Source organism: Theobroma cacao, chromosome 6 (assembly GCF_053813885.1).
Source record: "Theobroma cacao isolate CCN51 chromosome 6, ASM5381388v1, whole genome shotgun sequence".
In the NCBI taxonomy this organism is placed as follows: domain Eukaryota; kingdom Viridiplantae; phylum Streptophyta; class Magnoliopsida; order Malvales; family Malvaceae; genus Theobroma; species Theobroma cacao.
This window is the reverse complement of record NC_142644.1, coordinates 5,197,900-5,218,505: the sequence shown is the minus strand read 5'-3', so window position 1 is coordinate 5,218,505 and position 20,606 is coordinate 5,197,900. Positions and strand designations below refer to the sequence as shown.

General features: G+C 32.3%; 2 protein-coding genes across 12 annotated transcripts; both read right to left on the bottom strand.

Moving 5' to 3' along the window:
- Positions 1–3,638: 3,638 nt before the first annotated feature.
- LOC18595484 (Snf1 kinase interactor-like protein) lies at positions 3,639–6,812 on the bottom strand. 2 transcript variants are annotated; one of them, XM_088807624.1, is made up of 3 exons: positions 6,397–6,812; positions 4,326–4,592; positions 3,639–4,071 (listed from the first exon to the last, which is right to left on the bottom strand). In XM_088807624.1, exons 1-3 carry the CDS (start codon positions 6,466–6,468, stop codon positions 3,868–3,870), a joined length of 543 nt encoding a protein of 180 aa, XP_088663750.1. In that variant the 5' UTR covers positions 6,469–6,812; the 3' UTR covers positions 3,639–3,867. The 2 variants fall into 2 exon arrangements, with proteins under 2 accessions (XP_088663750.1, XP_017979354.2); XM_018123865.2 differs by having other exon boundaries at positions 4,326–4,654; positions 6,397–6,809.
- A 1,342-nt stretch (positions 6,813–8,154) lies between these two features.
- Positions 8,155–17,823, bottom strand: LOC18595483 (uncharacterized). Of its 10 annotated transcripts, none has more exons than XM_088807686.1 (9): positions 17,789–17,823; positions 15,499–16,978; positions 13,196–13,276; positions 11,856–11,921; positions 11,637–11,708; positions 11,056–11,139; positions 9,968–10,387; positions 9,275–9,481; positions 8,155–8,656 (listed from the first exon to the last, which is right to left on the bottom strand). In XM_088807686.1, exons 2-9 carry the CDS (start codon positions 16,967–16,969, stop codon positions 8,637–8,639), a joined length of 2,421 nt encoding a protein of 806 aa, XP_088663812.1. In that variant the 5' UTR covers positions 16,970–16,978; positions 17,789–17,823; the 3' UTR covers positions 8,155–8,636. The 10 variants fall into 10 exon arrangements, with proteins under 10 accessions (XP_088663812.1, XP_017978000.2, XP_017977996.2 ...); XM_018122511.2 differs by lacking the exon at positions 17,789–17,823 and having other exon boundaries at positions 9,968–10,090; positions 10,172–10,387; positions 15,499–17,766; XM_018122507.2 differs by lacking the exon at positions 17,789–17,823 and having other exon boundaries at positions 15,499–17,767.
- Positions 17,824–20,606: the final 2,783 nt, after the last annotated feature.

Here is a 20,606-nt window from a genome sequence, read left to right as displayed (position 1 = left end):
TATTCAAGCCAACTTGAGTTTGAATCACGGCATGTGTGGAGTCCTTTCGGGTTCTATGTACGTTTTCTTGCCCTAAAATAAAAGTTATAAACCCAATGGTCGTAACCCTTTCTAATTTAAAGGATCAAAACCTAGTGTTGTGAATCTCTTTCGCTAAATTAGTCCAATATCTGCATAGATTAAGAGTTATCTCGAGGAGGAAGGGACAATTGAAGAGTTAATTGCTGACCACGTGGCATGAACGATTGAACCCTTGGGACACGCTTTTACTCTGAAGTTTTTCAAGGGTTTTTGATTTTTGGAAAGCCATGGCATTTCCGTGTTTTCCAAATGCCGTGGTTCCAAAATTTTCTTTCATTGGAGTCCCTTGGTTAGAGGAAGACTATGGAGAAAGAATAAGAGAATGGGGTGAGGAAAGAGGAGAAGGGAGAAATCAAGCATGAGAGAGAGCTAAGGATCGAGAGAAGAAATACAAATATAAATTCAAATTTGTAATTATTTTAATTGATTGAACAAATTAGATAGAGATAAATTTACTTCTCTTTTATTTTTCTCCTTTCTTCGTCTTATTTCCTTGCCCATTGTTTTACTTTTTAATTATTTATTTAATTTCAATTAATTGAACAATTAATTCCATAATTTTCTGTTTATCCAGTTTTTATTATTTGGGTTTTTATTATGTTTTTTAATAATGTTGTTGCTTCTATACAAAACTCTTAAACCTTTGGTGTAAGTTTCTACTTTCTTTTCTTTTTATCTCATTTGATTTGTTTATTCAAGCTTTTATTATTTGGATTCTTTATTACCTTTATTTTTATAATGTTATTACTTACATACAAAAATCAGAAACTTTTCAAGTAAGGTTTTAAACTTTTCTTTCTTTTTATATCATTTAATTAAGTATGTGGTTATACTTCTCTATTGTAGATAACAATTTACTTGAACCTTTACTCATTGTGAGATTGAGTTTAGTTTTTCTCTCTTTTTTATTTTTTGTTTTTCTTTCTCTTAATGTTTTAATTTCTTTATTGATTATATTCATAATTTTGACCTTTTTTTCAGAGATGTAGCCATACAAGTCAAGAAGAAAATTCTTTAATCTTCATGGTGATTACCCATTGTTATTGATTTTTTTATGCATAAATTTTTCTGTTTTATAAGTTGATGTGGTTTTTGGATTAATTTGTTGAAATGTTATTGATTAATGTTGCTTTTTTTTTTTATACAATCTTGATTTTTATAGGTTTAAGATGGTTTCCAAGCATAATTATTTCAGGTATTTTATTTCTTAATTTCAGGATTTTCTGTTTATTCAAGCTTTTATTATTTGGGTTCTTTATTATTTTTATTTTTATAATGTTATTGCTTCCATACAAAAATCGAAAGCCTTTTATTTAAGTTTCTAAATTTTCTTTCTTTTTATCTTATTTCATTAGGTTTGTGGTTATACTTTTTTATTGAAGACAATGATCTACTTGTATCTTTGCTCATTGTGAGATTAAATCCTTTGTTTAGTTTTATCTCTTTTAATTTTTTGTTATTCGTTCTCTTAATGTTTTTATTTTTTTACTAATTATATTTACAATTTTGACTTTTTCTTTCTTAAGAAAAATTGCCATACAAATAAAGAAAAAAATTTTCTTTATTTTCGTGGTGATTACCCATTGTTATTGACAGTAATTATCCATTGTTATTGATTTTTTTTATACATGAATTTATCTATTTTATAAGTTGATGTGGTTTTTGGATTAATTTGTTGGAATGTGATTGATTTGTGTTGCTTTATTTTGTATCTTATCTCACATGTATCATAGAAGCTTATGGTTCTTTTTATTTCTTATTTTCAATTATCTTTATTTACATGTTTATCATTATTATTTTTGTAGTATTGTTTATATATAAACTTATATAACATTTTTGTTGTAGTTACTTTTAACTATTTAAGAAAGTAATAGATAAGTGTATTTTTACAATTTTTACAAAATATAGTAGTCATCCCTATCTTTTTATGCTAATTTACAGTTTTTATGATATTTTTGTTGGTATCACTACCTTTTTAGCTTATTGTGCTACTTCTATGACATTTTTGCTTTGTTTGTAATAGTTTTGTTATTTTTTTTAATTTCATTGTCACAATTAGTTTATACTGTGATATCTTATCTAACTTTCTAAACCTATGTTTTCTTCCATCATCTCTGAAATTTGAGTTTGTTATTGCTTATTACTATCGACATCTTTCTGGAAGTTTTATAAAATTGTGAGGGTATTTTTTTTTTTTTAGTGTGGTTCGTACATTTTATGTTATTTTTATTGGAAATATATCTATTATTTGATTTTTTACTTTATAAACGTATTTTTGCTTTTTTAGTATGAGGTGCAATTTTTTGTATATTTTCGTTGAAATACTGTGTTTTAAGCATAGTTTGCAACTTCTATGACAATCATACTAAATGAACTTACAAAAGAAAAAATTTAGTTTTCTATTGATTGAAACTGTTGAAGCCCTTTTGAGATTTTTATTAAATTATGAAAGTATTTTGTTTTTTTACTGTGTCATGCAATTTTTATGATAATTTTACTAAATTGTGTGTTTTTAGCATAGTATTCAGCTTCATGGAATTTTTTTATGGGATTTATAAACTAAATGAACTTACAAAAAAATTAATGTGTGGCAGCTTATCATGGTTTATAGTTTTTATAGTATTTATGTTGGTACCTTTATCTTTTTAGTATGATATACAGCTTCTATGACATTTCTGCTTCCTTTGTAGAAGTTTTGTTATGTTTTTCTATTTCATTACCGTAATTAATTTACATTGTTAAATCTCAATTTCCATCCATTATTTTTGCAACTTGAGTTTCCTGTTGCTTATAACTGTTGAGATTTTGTTATTAAGTTATCTCTCTTGGCAAGTCAAATAAAATTTTGCTAATTCTTAAGACCCATTTTTCAATCTGCATTCGACATTCATAACAAAAAATAGTCAACTCTGTTATTTGTTTTTTTACTTTCAAGCTTAATTGTCTAATACTTAACATATAATCAAGTGTGATGCAGGTAAAAGCTATCCAAATACTAATTTACAATTAATTATAATTTTTATTTTTTGCTTTGCTTCCACATCAATAATCATTCACTACTTCATGAGCAAGTTCAAGTTGTCTGAGAATGTAAGGACTTATCAGATCTAGGGTTTTATAGAAGATGGAATGCTTATTGTCACTAATGAGAAAGAAGTTCCATAGAGATCAAATGTTAGGGTCATTAAAATCATCGAGTAAAGTCACTTATCATGTATTTTATGTGTTCTTAAGTTGTATATTGCAATCTACATTCACAACTCTTAAACAGCTTATCACTTAAACAATTATGCAACTTTTGACCTTTTCTATATAGTTGACAAATAACTTCATAAATGCTTACGTAAAGTGAGCACCATATGATTATTGATGTATAGATATATTTCAATAAACATTAATTTACGTATATCACACAGGCATACTCTAGTAATAATGAAAAAAGGAAGGTTTACTATGGATAATGATCTTTACCTAAAAGTTTAATTTGATAGGTAAGGCACAAATAGGTTTGGCGTGCACAAGCTGCTGCACACAAAGCATTTTAAGGTGAGAAGAACTAACATAAAAACAATTTATTTAGATAAATTTGGCATAAGATTTGAGACTCACTTACAACTTACAAGCAATAATAAGCATAAGAAAGCTACTCACCAGGCCAAACAAACTACAATCACTAGACCTATTTTCTCCCAAATGTGTATATATTTGCATGTATTCCTGCCTTCTTACTCTTTTCAAACAACTCTACAAAAGAATAAACAAACTACAAATGAATTTTTTTTTTCTTTAAGCTTCATCTGGACCTTCGTCTCCCATGCTTTCGTTCTCCTGCAACATGTTCATCAGCATGGATATCTGTTCTTGAAGCATTGCATTTTCTCTCTCTACGTCTGACCTTTTACTTTTCTCTTGTAAAAGCTGAAGTTGCAGATGTTCTAGGCATCGGGCATCTTCTTCCAACTGCTCATTTAGGCCATCAATTTCCCGGTCCTACAAAATTAACCCTTTGCTGTTACCTTGCACCGTCCCTGCAATTTGTGCCTATATGCGTGCACAGTGATCTTATTCTATACATCTTCGTTATCAGGTCAGTTGCAGACCCAATAACTCAAGATGCAATGTGTCATTTACTAATTGTGGATAAAATGTATAGCATCTTGATTTATTAAGCCTCTGGCTGATAAGATACGTACATGAACTTAAGCTAGTGTTTTGTAGAAGAGATGTTAAGTCTAGGAAGCAACCTTTCTGTTCATTTCCTGGACTGCAATCCTCCTCATGCTCTCAACAACATCAACATTTACCAGCTTCCTCTTCTTTCCAATCAGCCAGCCCTTGGGATAGATTGCAGCATCAAAGTCTGGTGGGGGAAGTAAAGATTCAGCTGATGGGCGCTGGCCATTGAGATTTTTTATGGGTTCCAGTGGTTCAAAGAGAGCCTTCCGGCGCTCAGAAAGTTCAGAAGCTGTTGTTGGATCTGGGGCATTCTCTTGATCTGGAGTTTCTTCTTCCTGTTTGGTGGGTGTCATATTAGCAGTCTCTTCTGTTACCTTGTCTAAATTCCTCCCGCTAGCTGTCGGAAAGAAGTTAAATATTCTAGTTCCAAGCTTCTTTACGGTAACTTAATGTTGCTAAACAAAAACATACTCGCAATGTTGTAAATTTATATACTGTTGTACATTAGGTCCTCTACTTAGCAATTGTGCCTTCATCGTGAGGTTTGTAGCTAGATTTTATGACAAGGAACAATTTTTAAGAGCATATTGAAGATGCCTGTGTTATCCCACCGAAAAGTTAGGTACCACTTGAGTTGAGATCTCCTAAGAAAGGGAGTCTGTAATATTGACGGTAGAACATCCATCCCACATGTCCCTACTCCCTACTCTCCACATTGTGTGACTCTATCCTTCATCCTTAAATTTAAACCATAACTTTTCAACTAAGTGCAATTATTTCAAGTAAAGAACCAATGAATAGACGATTTCTTTTTATTCTTTAACTATATTCCTTTTATGGTCTGACTGAAAGTTGCAAAGATGACAAACAAAAGAGAAAGAAGAAAAAAAAGTTGCAAAATTATCAGAAGTGAACGTAAAAGCAAAAATTATTTTTGGGACAAAAAAAAAAAACAAATGAATAAATCATCATGTGCTGGCAAATGATTAGAATGATGACAAGTTTGGTGGGAAGTCTCCCATTTCCATCATGAACAGATTTGACATGAAAATGTCTCTCATTTCAACCCATTTTCAAACCAAGAAAAAGCTTTTATATTAATTAAGGACAAAATATCATTTTGATTTAGTAACATTGTCTCTCCTTCAAAAGAAAAAAAAAGATCAAGTTCCAAAATCCTTTTCCAACTTATTCAAAAACAAACTTAGAAAAGGAGACCTGAGCCAATTAGGTGTGACTGTTGGGTACAAGAATCTTACTGTTCTCTGTTTTACTAAACCCATTGAAAGGATGCCACCATGAAGGGAGCTCAATTGATGCCTATCATTAAAATCAATGACTACTGTGGTAATACCCTTTTACAGCATCATGTTGTGAGACTCATGCCAACGGATAGGTCTAGTTAAAATCTAGAGTGAAAGAAATTGTAAGAGGTAGTTGTATTTGCTTATTTTCTTAAGTCTTTTTTTGGTAGCAAACCAACTGATATGATTTAAAATTGGGAATAGTTAAAGATGATTAGCTGGATGATTAAGCAATAAAAAAATATGGTGGGCAGCTGTCCAAAGTCAAAGCCAATCCAGACATATCAACAAAAAGGCAGGGAAAACGTGCTGGTTAAGACTATCAACAAGAAAAATCAAAATGAACAGAATAGACAGGAAAATGAAATGATAAATATATGGTAGAAGAAAAAGATATACTAATGAGAGACAGAGAGGTAAGCCAACCAATCAGCTTTTAACCAAACCAGGTAAATTAACGTAGCAGCAAAGTAACCACTTGCTACAAGTCATAAACAATATGGTCCATAATATGTTATCCTTAACTAATCACTCAAACAAAAACTTGAAGAAACAAAGAAAAGATAATGGCTTAAATCGAAATGAGGATCAAATAGAAACTGGGTCGACTATCCTTCCCTTCCTTAATTGATAGTATAATTTTCACACCAAGGAGATGAATGAATTTTAAGACATGAGTGATGGGTTGAAGGGTGTTTGGTCAAATCACGCAAGACAAAAAAAAAGCCATAGAAAGGGAGTGAATTAAACATGTTCATAGCTTTTCCATTTCTTTTGCTTACTTCATTTCCATAGAAACCAAGCAGAGAAAGTGAAAACAAAGAACTGACACTACCTGATCTCTTCCTGGATTTCCAGAAAATCCTAGTTGTAGTGACAGGAGAAAACCCTTCCAAAGCTGCTGCATCTACCTTCTTGTTCTCTTTCTCCATTGACGAAAACAAATAATTATAAACAAATCAAAATATATAGAGAGGTATCCACTTATTCTTTCTTTTCAAACCTGGAACACCCAAAACTCCCTAAAGAACGAAAAGAACAAATGAAAAAAAAGTATGTCCTTGTTTCTCTACGAGTTGAGTTTTGGTTTGAGCTTTTTGCTTTTGTTGTTGGGATTCAGATGCGGTTTTAACTAGAAAGGGGAGAGGAAGGAGAAGAAGATAAATTGTGGGTAATCACAAGGAAGAAGAGGGACCATCATCAAGGGTTTTTCAACGGTTAAGATTTGGAATTTGGGTGACCGATTTTACGTCAAAACAGTTGTCTCTTTGCCTTCTGTATGGGCCCTTGTCCTTTTCTTTCCACCCCTCTGCTTTTATTGTCAAGCAATTTCCCCCTTTTTTTTATTTAAATATTTTAATTACTTAAATTAAATTTCTGGGGTGCCAAATTGTCCTTGTATCTTCATTGTTTTGTTTATGTCGCAACCATATCTATTTGCTCTCAATTATTGTGTTGTTTTGTCCAAATATTACTTTCCGATTTTATTTTATTTTATTTTTCAAACGAAATATTATTTTGAAATAATTAAAAGATAAGTAAATAAAATAAAGAGTAAAAGAAAAATAATTTATGAATGATTAGCTTGTCACCGTGGAAGAATATCCCTTGGTGGAATCAGCATTTTTTTTTTTAATTTTACGAAGAGAACAGTATTCTTGGAAGTTTGGGCCTCTTGTCAGAATTAAATATCTTTTTTCTTGTAGTTATAATCTCCATGTACTTGGAATCCAAGGATTAAAAAAATGATATATATACACGTATAGGCCTCAATTGAATCGAAATGCTCAGGTCAACCAATCTCTTGTCCAATCTAATAAAGTTGAAACTTTTGGTTAAACATTCAAAGCAAAGGTTCCATCTTTTAATTAAAAATACTTGCCCCTTTTAAAGTTGTTCAAGGAATTTGGTGCTCATAGTTTCTTTTTACCTCATGATTGATCATGATCCAACACACGACAAATATTGAGATTAATACTTCAAAAAATTTAATTTTTTTTAAAAAAATTTGAACAAACGTTGGTTCATTATCATGTTTAATTGAATTTTTATAATTTTATTTGATTCAAATAAGTTTTTATGATTAACTGTTAATTAAATATAATTAATTAAAATATTATGTCATTTTATATCATATGATGTTAACATGTCATAATAAATGATTGCATAACATGCTGATGTAATATGATGATACTCTTCAATGCTACATGGACATAAGAAATGACAAGAGACACATGAGTATAAGAAATGATAAATAACATTTAGACTAATGATAATTAATCAACTATTAATTATAAAAATCTATTAAACTCAAATTAAAAATACAAGATTCAAAAACTAAAAACTAATTTACGTTTTTTAAAATAATTTAAAATTTTTTTAAAATATTATAGCTATCGGCAATTTAGAGTTATTCAATAAGAATATGAATATCACCATCCTCTCATGCAATATTTTTTTCCTTTAATTTAATTTTTGTTTAATTGATACATTTACTATCGATCTTTTAAAAATTATTATTTATAAAATATTATCAATCAAAGGAAATGTTAATTAAAATGTTTAGAAATAAAGGAAAATGAGATTGGGAAAGCATAAAAAACCAAATCATTGACAATAAAACGAAAATAAACAGAATAAAAGGGGAGAAATAATTCAGTTTATGGCTCACCAGCTATTCATTTCAAGTGATAAGCTTACCTGAACTGATACATTTTGACAATGACTTGAATGGTTTTATTCACTCTGTTTTCTTTCTGCCTTTGGAGCTCAAGATGAAAAGGGGAAAAACATGGACTTTTTTATTTTTACTGGTTAGGGTTGCTTGGGAATTTTGGTATGGAAGGCCAAGGAGATGAGGTGGGTCCAATCACTCATTTGCTGTAGCCAGCTTTTGTTCATTTCTTGGACTTTGGACCCATTCTGAGCCTTTTAGTTGGACCAGGAGAAGGTTTAACAAAAAATGGGTCGAGCCTGGTCCATTTGCAGCTTTGATTTGGACAAAGTAACTTTGCTGCCTGTATCCCAAGAAAGGGATCAGAGCATGCCTCCGAGGAGAAGTTATACAGGTCAGGCCTAGAGCTGAAGAAAAGCCACTGTAAAAAATAGCAGAAAGAGCTTCAGCTGTAGTTTGGACTTACGTTAGGTTCACAGTAAGCTGGATAGCAAGAACAAGAGCAAAATTTAGGCATTTCCCGAGGTGTTCCTATATATATATATATATATATATATACATAATGCAGTGAGTTATGGTTACAGGGACAGACAACAACCTATGACTTAACCTGCCGCTTCCATTAATGGAGCAAGTTACATGATGAATGCATCTTTATTTCACTGAAAAGAATCATAGCAGAGAAGCTTAAAAAGCCACTGATTTAACGAAAAGAGAGAAAAGGATACATGAGAGACACAATGGAGGCAATTTCAGCCATTGAAATGGTTAATTTCTCAACCAATGCGAAATGGAAATGCTTTGTTAATGACGAGATGACACCTTTTATATACACTTCAAAATGACCAGGAGCTATGCAGTCTATTGAATCAATTGTTGTAACCTGCTATGTACAATTTCCATGAAAATTTTTAAGTACTGGCCCTTTCTTGACAAATGCTATTTCATTTTCCTACAATTCTAACAGATATTGCCAAAACTTAGAGATTAAGAGAGGTTAATGCACTAAGTAAATGATTGAGCATAAGTTAGCTCTCACTGATCACACAAGGAATGCAAGGTGGGTTATCAGCTTCATCTTTAGGGGTGATTCGCTCCAAGCAGAGATCGTGAAAGCAGTGACCACATGACAAAACAGCAACAGGAGGTGGAAGAGCTGGCTGGAAAACAGGGCCTTCTGGTGCGTATGAAAGATCCCTCTTGCACAACAAACAATTATGTCCACTTAGTTGAAGAAGTTCTGGATCTGCAAAGAAAGCTCCTAATTATTACTTCTTGTACTGTACAAGTTTTCATCATATCGTATCGTTGTTAACATCATTATCCATAGCAGAAACCATAGTGAACACATGGTGCCATTAAATCATGTTTGCAAGCAAAATCAACCAGTGGTGAGCCAAAATATGCCAGATGTTTGTCCGGTGTGGTCAGCCTATCAGATGTTTAAATTAGCATGGTATGCGGATGAAATAGAGCACAGGATGAGGCAAATCGTTGTGTTGAGACCAAGCAGGTTCTTGATATTACAACATTAAACAAAGATGAACAAAAGCATGAAGTTACATTAAGTAGAGTAAATTGAAGAAACAATATTTATATAAGGAAAACGTGGTTTAGTAAGTCAATATATAGTGAAAGTTTTGTACATTAAACATGACTGGGAAGGAACCTTTTGGAAATGAACTAAGATGCTAGCACATGAAATCAAATAAAAACAAGAGCCATGAAATACCTTGCCATTTTATACGGGGAGGATGAGACATCCTAGCTGAGGGAGGGACAGGAGCAGTCCATGTCAGTGGCGCATAAGCAGGAGTGACCTGGGACAATGATGGGAGAGAAGGACCTTTATAAGCTAAAGGTGGGAGAGGACGAGCAGTCAGTTTTACAGGTGGAACAGTAGATGTGGATTGAGTTAGTGATGGAACAGGTGCACCTTGGGATACTACTGGTGGGAGAGGAGAAACAAAAGGAGCATCTCGGGCCCTGTATAAGGTAGATGAACGAATGGAAGGCTTTGCTGATCTAGTCTTCTTTATTTGAACCTGAGGAGTAGCTGGAGGGGATTGGGCTGCTTTCCTCTTGCGAGATGGTCCAGCAAGAAGGTTAGCAGGTCCACTTTCCCTTGAAAATGAAATTACTTGACCTGTACCTGGTAAAAGTAAATGTGTTAGCAGTCAAATAAAGTTTATATTCAGTCATTCTTCCAAACATTTTATTAATTACCAGATGTATAAGCCGAAACATGCAGATTATTGGAAGCCTGAGGAGTACTATTTTGAGATTGACCAAGATGCAAGCAGTCATGAAGAGCTATTACAAGCACATCCTGATCAATAAAAAAAATGACTTGGTCGATGGCCTGAACCAGCCTAAGTTTTCTTGGACAAGTTCCCCATTCACATTTAACCAATATTACATCATCAAATTGTGAATTTCTGTGTAAATCAGTTCAAATATACCCAAATATTATCATCACAGTTTTAGACAATAATTAATGTGTTGCCAGGAAAAAAAAGACAAGAAAACCATTCCTCCTTTTTTTTTTTTTTTTAATAACAGGATCTTGATCATGACATTTTAATCTTGTGAAACTTCCAAAGTGATCAATGCATTTAACCATTTCAGTCTTATGCTATCTAAGTCCTAAAACAGTTGAGGATTTTATCCAGTCAAATAAGTATTACGAGATCTAGTCCAAATCGACCATGCAACCAAATCAGTATCTTTAGCCTCATCAACTTCATTCTCATGACAAGGCTGATGAATCATTCATTTTAAATATGAATGCTAATGGAGCAGCATGATGAGTGCCCGTACTTGATGGTTGAACCCCAATATTCTTAAAAGATGGAGTAATGCTAACAACTTCAGCAGCAGTTCCATCACTAGCAGAAAGCTTATCTGCAAAGGATGTACAGTCACAGTTTCAGCAAGGATGCTCTAGAGCAAAAATACATAGACTTATTACAATAATAAACACTAATCATATTTGGCCAGAAAAACAAAACAATAATCATACAACTAGAAAGACTTCCAAATAGCATGAAATTCCTTTTTGAGGGTGTAATGGACTAAGAAGTTTATAAAACAAGTAAGCGACATGACCTGAACTTATGAAAAAGCAACAGTAACAAGGCAGAAAGAATTGATGAAGTCAAAATAGATCTTAAGGCCATGAGAAGGGGTGAAGAATATCTAGTTAGAGAAAATAACAAAAAACAAATAAAAAGCAGCTTTAGTTGCCAGAAAATGTCTCTTGGGAAAAAGGTAAAGAAGAAATACAAAAGTTTAGTTATTAAAATTATTGTACTCTGTGAACAAGGCCTTGGTCCATTGGTAAAGGAGAATCTATGCAAATTCAAATTGTAACGCTAATGTAGAAGCATCAAGAGTACCACTACCAGAATTCTTGGAAAATGGAATGGTGGTGGAAACTTGAGAAGCACCTCCATCACAGGCAAAAAGCTGATCTGCAGGGGAAGTGCAAGTGTTCAGCATAGAAACTATAGAACTGGAACAAAAGATGTTTTTTTTTTTTTTTGTAATCAAACAACTAAAAACACTGTCCAATAGCCAAAATTCCAAACTAAGGCATTTGAGACTCAGGTCAAAATTACCAACATGATTTGACCTCGTGAAAGCAGCAGTCCCAAAAGGGAAAAAGTTTATTTGAGTCAGACAATCTAAAGGATGTAAAAAAAGGAGAATATGTAGTTAGAGAATATCCTGGTGTAACAAAACAAGAAAGGACCAACAGATTTAATAGCTAGAAACATTGTACATACAAATACGAAAAAAAAAAATGTGATCTCTGTTATTTGTAGCTGTTCACAATTATAGTATCTGTCCTCTCCCCTCTGTACGTTATCTTTGCATCCAATTTAAGGATTTCACATTTTCAGAAATTGAAAGAAAAGAAAAATTTAAGAACATTCTCTTCAATCATAATTTCTGATTTTCCACCACCATCCTCTCAGCAAACTATAGACAATCTCTAAGTTCAATTGAGAAACAAATTGCCAAAGATAATATTGATACTAGTATATGGAGTTTAATTTCCTAAATTAGTTGCAAGCCAATGTCATTTTCCAAAGGTTACCAATATTTTTCAAATCCACAAGCATACAAGAGTTACCTCAATTCAGCTGTCCTCACTTAGTTCAGAAAACTCTTAACAATCAGTAAGTCTAGAGAATTCCAAAAATTGCCAGACTACGAATTGCTGATCCTAGTTAATTAACATTGAAGCCAAAACAACAATGCACAAAGAAAGTAGAAAAGCAATAAGGACCAAATACCCAACATGATGTTAGTTTTTGATCTTCAAAAGCAATCTTGAACAACCTAAAACATGATGTAAAAGGTACAAGTAGTTCTTGTTTATTTATTTATTTATTTATTTTTTAGAAAAAGGAACTAGATAAGGAGTTTATAAAGACAAAAGAACCATTGAAACCCTGGTGACAAAGTTTTTCATCTTTGGAAATTAGAGCAGTATAACCATTAGGACTAGTTGCTAATAACTGAATAGAACTTAACTAATCAGATCTTGCCAGAACCTGCAGTAACCCCTCAGGTGCAAGAATGAAAAGTACTCATAAAAAAGTATCAGCTATGCAGTCCTCTTAGAGCTGTTCTTTTGGTTTTTAAAAAATAGAAATAACAGAAATATGTAGCCTTATATTTAAACAACAATGAAAGCCAATGTGAAACTCCATAAGGTTAAACAGCTAATCATTGATAGAGCAGGTTTTGCTTTTCCAAGGTAATAAGTCTTCCTAACATGAAAATAACTAAACCATATCATTGAGCGGGTGGCCACAAAAAAATCCACTCACAAATATGACTAGATTAGCATCTGTCAAAGCACACAAGCAGAAACAGCAAGGCGATGTCATTTAAATTTTGACAGAAATAACTTAGTGAGGTACTGTAAGCAAGAACTAAATGGAAACACCTTCTATCCTCTTTGAAAATGGGGCATTTTCCACAGTTTGATTAGCACCACCGTGGTGAGCTGGATAATGTTGCCATACAGCTTCAAATTCAATCAAAATTCAAAAAGGTTAAATACTAAAGGAAGCTGTGAGGAAAAATATTTAATTCCACAAATTTCTGTAACCAATGCAGACAGATATTCATTGCCAAGGACTAACAACTGAGAATGAACTATCAGCTAATTTTCATTTTTCCCAAAAGCACCTGCAACTACCTTTTTAACAATTAGTATTTCTTATAATGCTGCATATGAACATGAACTAAATGGGGTACTCCTAGAATGAAGGGCATGTTCTAAGTTAACCTTTTAAAGTCTAGGATCTCAAGAAAGCATTGAATCATATCATTGAACATCTTCTGAATTCTGTCAATTTGTAAAAGATTCACATTGTTCAAAGAAAATGTTGTGCTGACTATTGTTGGTCCAACCCATAATTATCAGCCTAACAACACCTTTCTTGCCCCTGTTGGTAAAATTTGATTATACAGCATCCAGCATTAGGTTCCATCCTACTTGGGAGTACAGGAGGATAGATTAAAAGGAAGTAAATGTTTTATTCTACCCTACTTTAAGAATCCAAGTCAATAGGGAAGGCACAGGATTTGGAGCAGAGAAAATAACCAAAGATTCTCAGAGAAAATGCGCTCTTTAGATTCTCTCAAATCCAAGGTATTTGATGGTAGGGTATTCCAATTTAATGATGTCAGCGTGATCCCTCTACCTTTCACATTTAATTTCATAATGATTTCCAAAATGCAGGTTTAGTGGTAATGGCATGTATGCTCTCTGCTTTTACTCCTCTCCATTCCAAAGCAAGGTAAAGGAGAGTAATTCTCTTCCACTGGTCTACTTTACTCTCTTTAACCTTCAAATCTTCAAACGCGCTGTTAGATTTTTGTCCTCATGTGCATTAGAGAATCATACTACCAACTAGACCTTACTCTTGTTTTACTACTCCAATTAAGCCTGTTTCCTCAAGACCATTAAGTCAATTTATCACTTTTAGTGCTTGAAAGTTAATTTATAAAAAAAAACCTATGTAATTTTGATGGAACATTTTTCACAATTCTATGACTTTACATTTTATTCATTTAATTTTGAATTTGTTACACTTGTATTAATCTTCAGCTGTCCTATTAAAAATGTTCTTTCCCAAGCACAACTACAGGAGCTAATATCCCCATCATGCTTTCAGCAGTTTCCTATTCCCATGTCAAAATAATCACAGTTTGTTGTTCCTTCTTCCTTCAGAAAACTACAATTTAACAGCTCTACATTCATGTTATATGTGTGCTTCCCTGAATTACGAATAGCATGTAGAAGAGCTCTTAATATTACTATTTTACTTCAACCAAGTAGTCATGCCTTAAAATGATGGTCATAAGACTACATACACTCTAGCTTTTGTCATGTCATTATAAGCTCATCTGTGACTCAATGGCTTCCATACGGTCAACATAATGTTACATAAAAGGTGCCCCTGCTATTGTACATGAAAAAACCCACAGTATTATTAGAATTCGGAGGTGTTCCTTTTATACAAACACCTTATTGTTCACATCAGCAATCAGGATTTATTGCTCCTTAAATTAGCTCACAGCATAGATTGACAAAAACAGGTATATTTCCAGCTATAAAAGATAAGTTGACTGAGAAATCTGATACAAATGGACTTCTCACTCTTATTTCTATAATTTCCCATGTAAAGAATAGTAAGTTGCTATATCTTCATTATGGAAAATCATATTTTGATCTTACATAGAAAAAGACTCTCACCACTCTCAATTATGCAAGTTCACCTGGTATATGGTATTTATCTTTGAATTTAATAAAGTAGAACTATGAAAACAGTTTTAGCAAATTATAAAATAGAAAGGTAGCATCAGAGAAATCAAATTGGATTTGACAGAGATCCTAAAGCAATTTCATCTAAACAAAAAATAGATGCTGCTAACGGCAAAGATACAAAATTTAGCCTTGAATTTGTGCATCACTGGATAAAATAATTAGGAAATGTGGAAAATATAACAAGTAGTTTGAGAATATGATAAAAGATTATAATTATAAAGTAAACAAAAACTAACAGTAAAGATTCCAGCTACTTAAAGTATTGATGTACTAAGTTCTCTGTAGTTATGATATGATTTTCTTTTTTATTTTTTAGTGAAAAGTTAAGTTAAATTCAAATATTAGTGGATCTAGTGAAGTATTGTGCTCAGTTTTTATACACGAAATGGGCTGTTGAAATATTTATAACTCACCTGACTGATACTGGTTGCTGGTGCTTTCAATGTTTCCAAGAACAGGAGAAGCCACAGATGTACCCCACTGGAAGCAAGGTATACTTCCCATATTGCATTTTTGTAGCTGATCAGAGGCCAATGTAGCATATTTGCTTGTCATGTAAGAAGACAATGAAGGCCAGGGAGCCATTCTGTGCTGTGCTTGAACAGGCAGTCCAGATTGCCTGCTACTATGCACTATTTGTGATTCACAACAAAGACTATGAAACCCTTCATTAGGAGGCAGTCCAAATTGGCTACTACCATGCACTATTGGAGATACACCAGGAAGACCAAGAAAGCTTTGATTAGGAGGCAGTCCAGATTGGCTGCTAATATGCACTATGTTTGGAGATACACCAGAAAGACCATGAAATGGATCAATATTTGCAAATCCAGTACAAAATTTCTGATCATCTGGTGTAAGAAGAGGATGTGAAACGTGGCTTTGGGGCATTGGTAACATTTGCGATGGACTTAAACTAAAGTTGGAGCTAGTACTATCAGAAACTCCAAGATGATATTCAGAAAGGGAGCAACTGTCTACATTCTGCACTGGACCAGCAAATGCACTCACATTAGATGATTCACCTGCATTCTGCACTGTACCAGCAAATGCACTCACATTGGATGATTCACCTGCATTCTGCACTATGCTGTGAAGTCCATCTAAATTATGCTTTAGAGAGGATAATCCAACTGCGTTCTCTTCTATGCTAGAAAATCCACCAGCATAGGTTTGATTATCAGATAGAGCAACTGCCATTCTAAAATCAGGAGAGAATGAACTTTCATAACCACTTTGCACATGGGATGGATTTAACTGCATTTTTATAGCCCCATCTATTTTACCAATGAAATCTCTGCTCAAAGCATTAGCTTTTGACCTGGACTCTGTATTAACTCCAACTCCTAGAGTCAGAAAACTCCCATCTAGTGTTTCTGGGTAATCAGATTGAACCACACAGTCCACCAAATTGTTATTACTCCCCATTTCCCTACCATCTTGAGCACCACATAACAAAGGTGCCCTGCTTCCACAACTCATGAAGTTTCCAATTGATTGGGGCTTACTATTGTACACTTTGGCACCTTGCATGCCCATTTGTAAACCTCCAGTATTAGAGGCTATATTTTCAAGAGTTGAATATTGGGAAGGCACATATCCAGTCCCGTTCATAACATGAGGGTGAACCATGAAATTTTGATAGCTGTCAAGTTGGGAGCCATGAATCATCCAATCAATACCCTTTAATGACATGTCTCCCAAATGAGAAGAAGGAAAGTGTGATAACTCATTTAAGGGTGCATCAACAGTTTCAACACCAGTTAGCCCATCAAAGCAGACCGCTTCATTACTCAAACTTTGGAATCCAATTTCTTCAGTGTTTTGTAATTGGGGACTGAAGGTGGGTATCTTATCTACATTGTTCGACTTTCCATGTCCCATATTTGTAGTCTGTTTCGAATTTAGGTAAGACATAAGTGGCTACTACAAGTGTCCTTTCTTGTTAACTAAATTTGCTACTCTTATTTCTAAATTCATCTAAGACAAACATAAAAGCTAACTGATAATCTGATATAGCAGAATTTTTATCTCTTCAACAAAAAAATCAAATGGTAAAACAAACTAGGCAGAAACAACCACAAAACAAAATAATAATAGAAAAAAAGTCCCTAACATAAGCCTTGAAAATGTAATTAGAAAACCAATTAAGTATAACTATTGATTAAATTTTCGAAAATCTGAACCTATAAAAACCTTAAAAATCATTTAAGGAAAGTCTAATTTCTATAAACACAAACACTCAGCCATAAATCTTGATACTAAGGGATTTAACAAATTATGATAAATTTGAACAATTCTTTTATTCAAAATTTTGGTATCAGCAACCCAAACACCACAAAACCCAATCTCAAATTAGAAAGAAAAAAAAAACAAAAATACACACACACGCACAATTAAAATTCAGTATGCACAATTCAGAGAGAAAAACGACTAAAAACACACAGAAAATTTGAAAGAAAATAAGTTGATTCCAGCATGAAATTTATTAAAGATTTATATAGTGAGAGTAAACTTTTAAAAAGAAAATTAAAATCGTAAAAAAAATGACATAATTTTGTATTCGATCAATAAACACAAAATTAAAGAAAAAAATTAAGATAAAATAAGAATGAATTATAAATAGGAAAATAATAAATTTATGAAAATAGAGAGGAAATTGATGCGAGAGAATTGGCAGCCTTAAACTCGAAGGACTCTTACCGGTAAAGCTGAGAGAGAAATACAGAGAGAGTGGTTGTGGGTGGTTTTGGCGCTTTAGGCTCTTTTACAGGTTTTTAAAGGGTTCGGTGTGGGCCCCACGTGTATTATCTCTACTTGCCACGTTCCCTTTTCTGGGGCCCGCTTTCCCATCACTCTGTTAGTGTTGAGCACCGACTCCAACATCCAATCGACAAACGACAGGTGGTGCGAGACTTGTGGCATTTTCGTTATTGTATCCGAAAATCATGAGCTTTTCCATTAGAAATTAGTGAATATGAATACGTGGCATGATCAGACGTCGTAAGAACGCGAAACAGTACTAGGCGTAGATGTAGCTGAACTCGCTTGCGCCTCAGGTAGATTTTCCCGCCTTTAAAATTCCTCAGAATGGTGTGAAACCGGCTCGGCTGTGCTCGCCTTAGCTTGGTGCCCGTTATTCTAATTTGGAGTGGCAGACTAGGTCTCCACTCTCCAATTGACGGTGGGAATTTGGATGAGTTAAATATTAAAAGAAAAATGGGGAAAAAGCAAGTTTAATTTTAGATTTTCCCTTGTTGGAGAGAGAAAGGGAACAAGAAAAAGCATCTTTGAGCTTTGTTTATTTTTTCATGTTGAATGGGAATATGATATTGGGGGTAGCCTTTTGGCAATGGTGGATGACACCATTGCTTATAAGATGGAGACTTGGAGATACAACTCTATTAATTTTTTGTTTACTTTTCATTTTTGTTCTCATTCTCCATAACTTTTAGTATAAGAATAGAGTCTTTCCTTTTTTTTTTCTTTTTAAAAAAAGAATATTTTGTGACGATCAATATTATGATGTGAATATAGATTAAAAATTCATGAGATGTATTATAATATTAGTTAGGCACAATATTTAAAAAAATTCTTAAATTATTTAGAAAAATTGAAATAAGTTATATTTTTATTGTGTTTAATCAAGTCATAGTATTTTTATTTTGAACTAAATAAACTCTTATAATTTATAATTGATTAACTACTGTTAGTTAAAATACTACATGTCATTTTATATCATACGATGCTAATGTGACATGTTAATATGTTATTGTGAATGGTGGTATTGTATGTTGATGTGGTATTATGACATGATCACACAGTATTTTCGTAGTATATGTCAATGCTATGTAGAGATAAAATAACAAGTGACTTTTTTCACTAATGACAATTAGTCAATTGTCAATTATAAAGGCCTATATGACATAAAATATAAATACATACACTCGACCGAATATAATGGAAGAATAAAAATTTACATAAATTTTTTTCAATAGTTTAAAGATTTTAAAAGTATTATACCTATTAATTTAGAATTACGTGAGTTAATTTTCATGGACTAAAGTTCCTGCTTTTGAAGTAAAATATATTTTAACAACTTTGAACTTTGAAAATGTAATCCATTATGTTTGTTCAATTTTTTGTAAGAAAAGCTATTGGAATGACCAATAATTGTTGACACAAATAAAAAAAAAACATAAATATATCTTAATATGGGTTTTAGTTAGGCAAGTAATTAGTCAGTTTTCTTCTACTAATTTTTTTTTATTTTTAAATTATATAGCTTTTTAATTTTAAGTCCCGTTTTATTGTTAATTATTCATTTTATATTCCCTTTTCGCTTTCTATTCATTTTAACAAAGAAAAAAAAAAAGAAACAAGTAAATAATAAAAAAATTTATTGTAGTAAAAGTAACATTTCCAGGACTCAAAACCCCACATCACCAACTTAAATAAGGTGTCATTATTACTAACTTGAAAATTTCTCACCAAAAATATAGTGAAAAATTATTAAGTCACAGTAACTTTTAAGATCCTTTATAATAAATTCTAATTTTGACAACTAAGTAACTTATAACTTAGTTATACACATACGTGTGTGTGAAAATTGAATTGCCCTTTTACTTAAAAAAATCAAATTTAATTCTGTTAATTTGTAACTATAAAGTAATTTCCACAATACCTATTTATTTTTATGTCTGTTTATATACTATCCTAGTATTTGTTGCCACATGCATTGCATGTGAATACTTTGCTTTAAAAAATATAAATTATGGATAAATATAAGTGTTTTTAAAGTGTAAAGTTTGAAGTATAAATAATTGAAATTTTATAATAGTAATCTATAAATTATTCAATATTATTAGAATTAAGAAAAATATATTTAGTGAAAGTCATTTATTGCAATTAGAAATCTTACTTTTAAATTGGACAAATTTTATTGATATTTATAATATAAATATATTTTTAATAAAAGTCATTTGACGCAATTAGAGTTTAATTTACAAATTGGATATATATATTTTTTTAATGCTGAAAATTCCCGCAGGGCCTGACTACCCTGTTTGAGTTTTATTAATTAAAAATAAAGATACAATAAGGAGGGGGACATATACCGGATCGTCATAATTACATGAGTTTGAGAAGAATTTAAATAAGAATCTAAAGTGGAATGTTTCATTTTACGTGCATATTTATGGATGCAACCATAAAATTGAAACGCTTCTATGTTACAAGATTCTAAATAATTAACAAAATAGAGATAGCAAAAATAAATTAGGAGTACTACTCCTTTACATTTATTTAAATCTAACATAAGGTAAATTTGTTTTGTCTAATCGCAAGATGCCTCGGAGCTCACCATGTGCTTGTGAGAAGACTTGGAGATTTTGATGAGTATGATCGCAATTCGACAAAAGTCAGTAGCTTGATTTCCTTCCCTATGAATATGTGATATGCAAAAAGACATGACCTACAAACATTTTCTAATAGACTCTAACAAATAACGAATTTTGTAAGA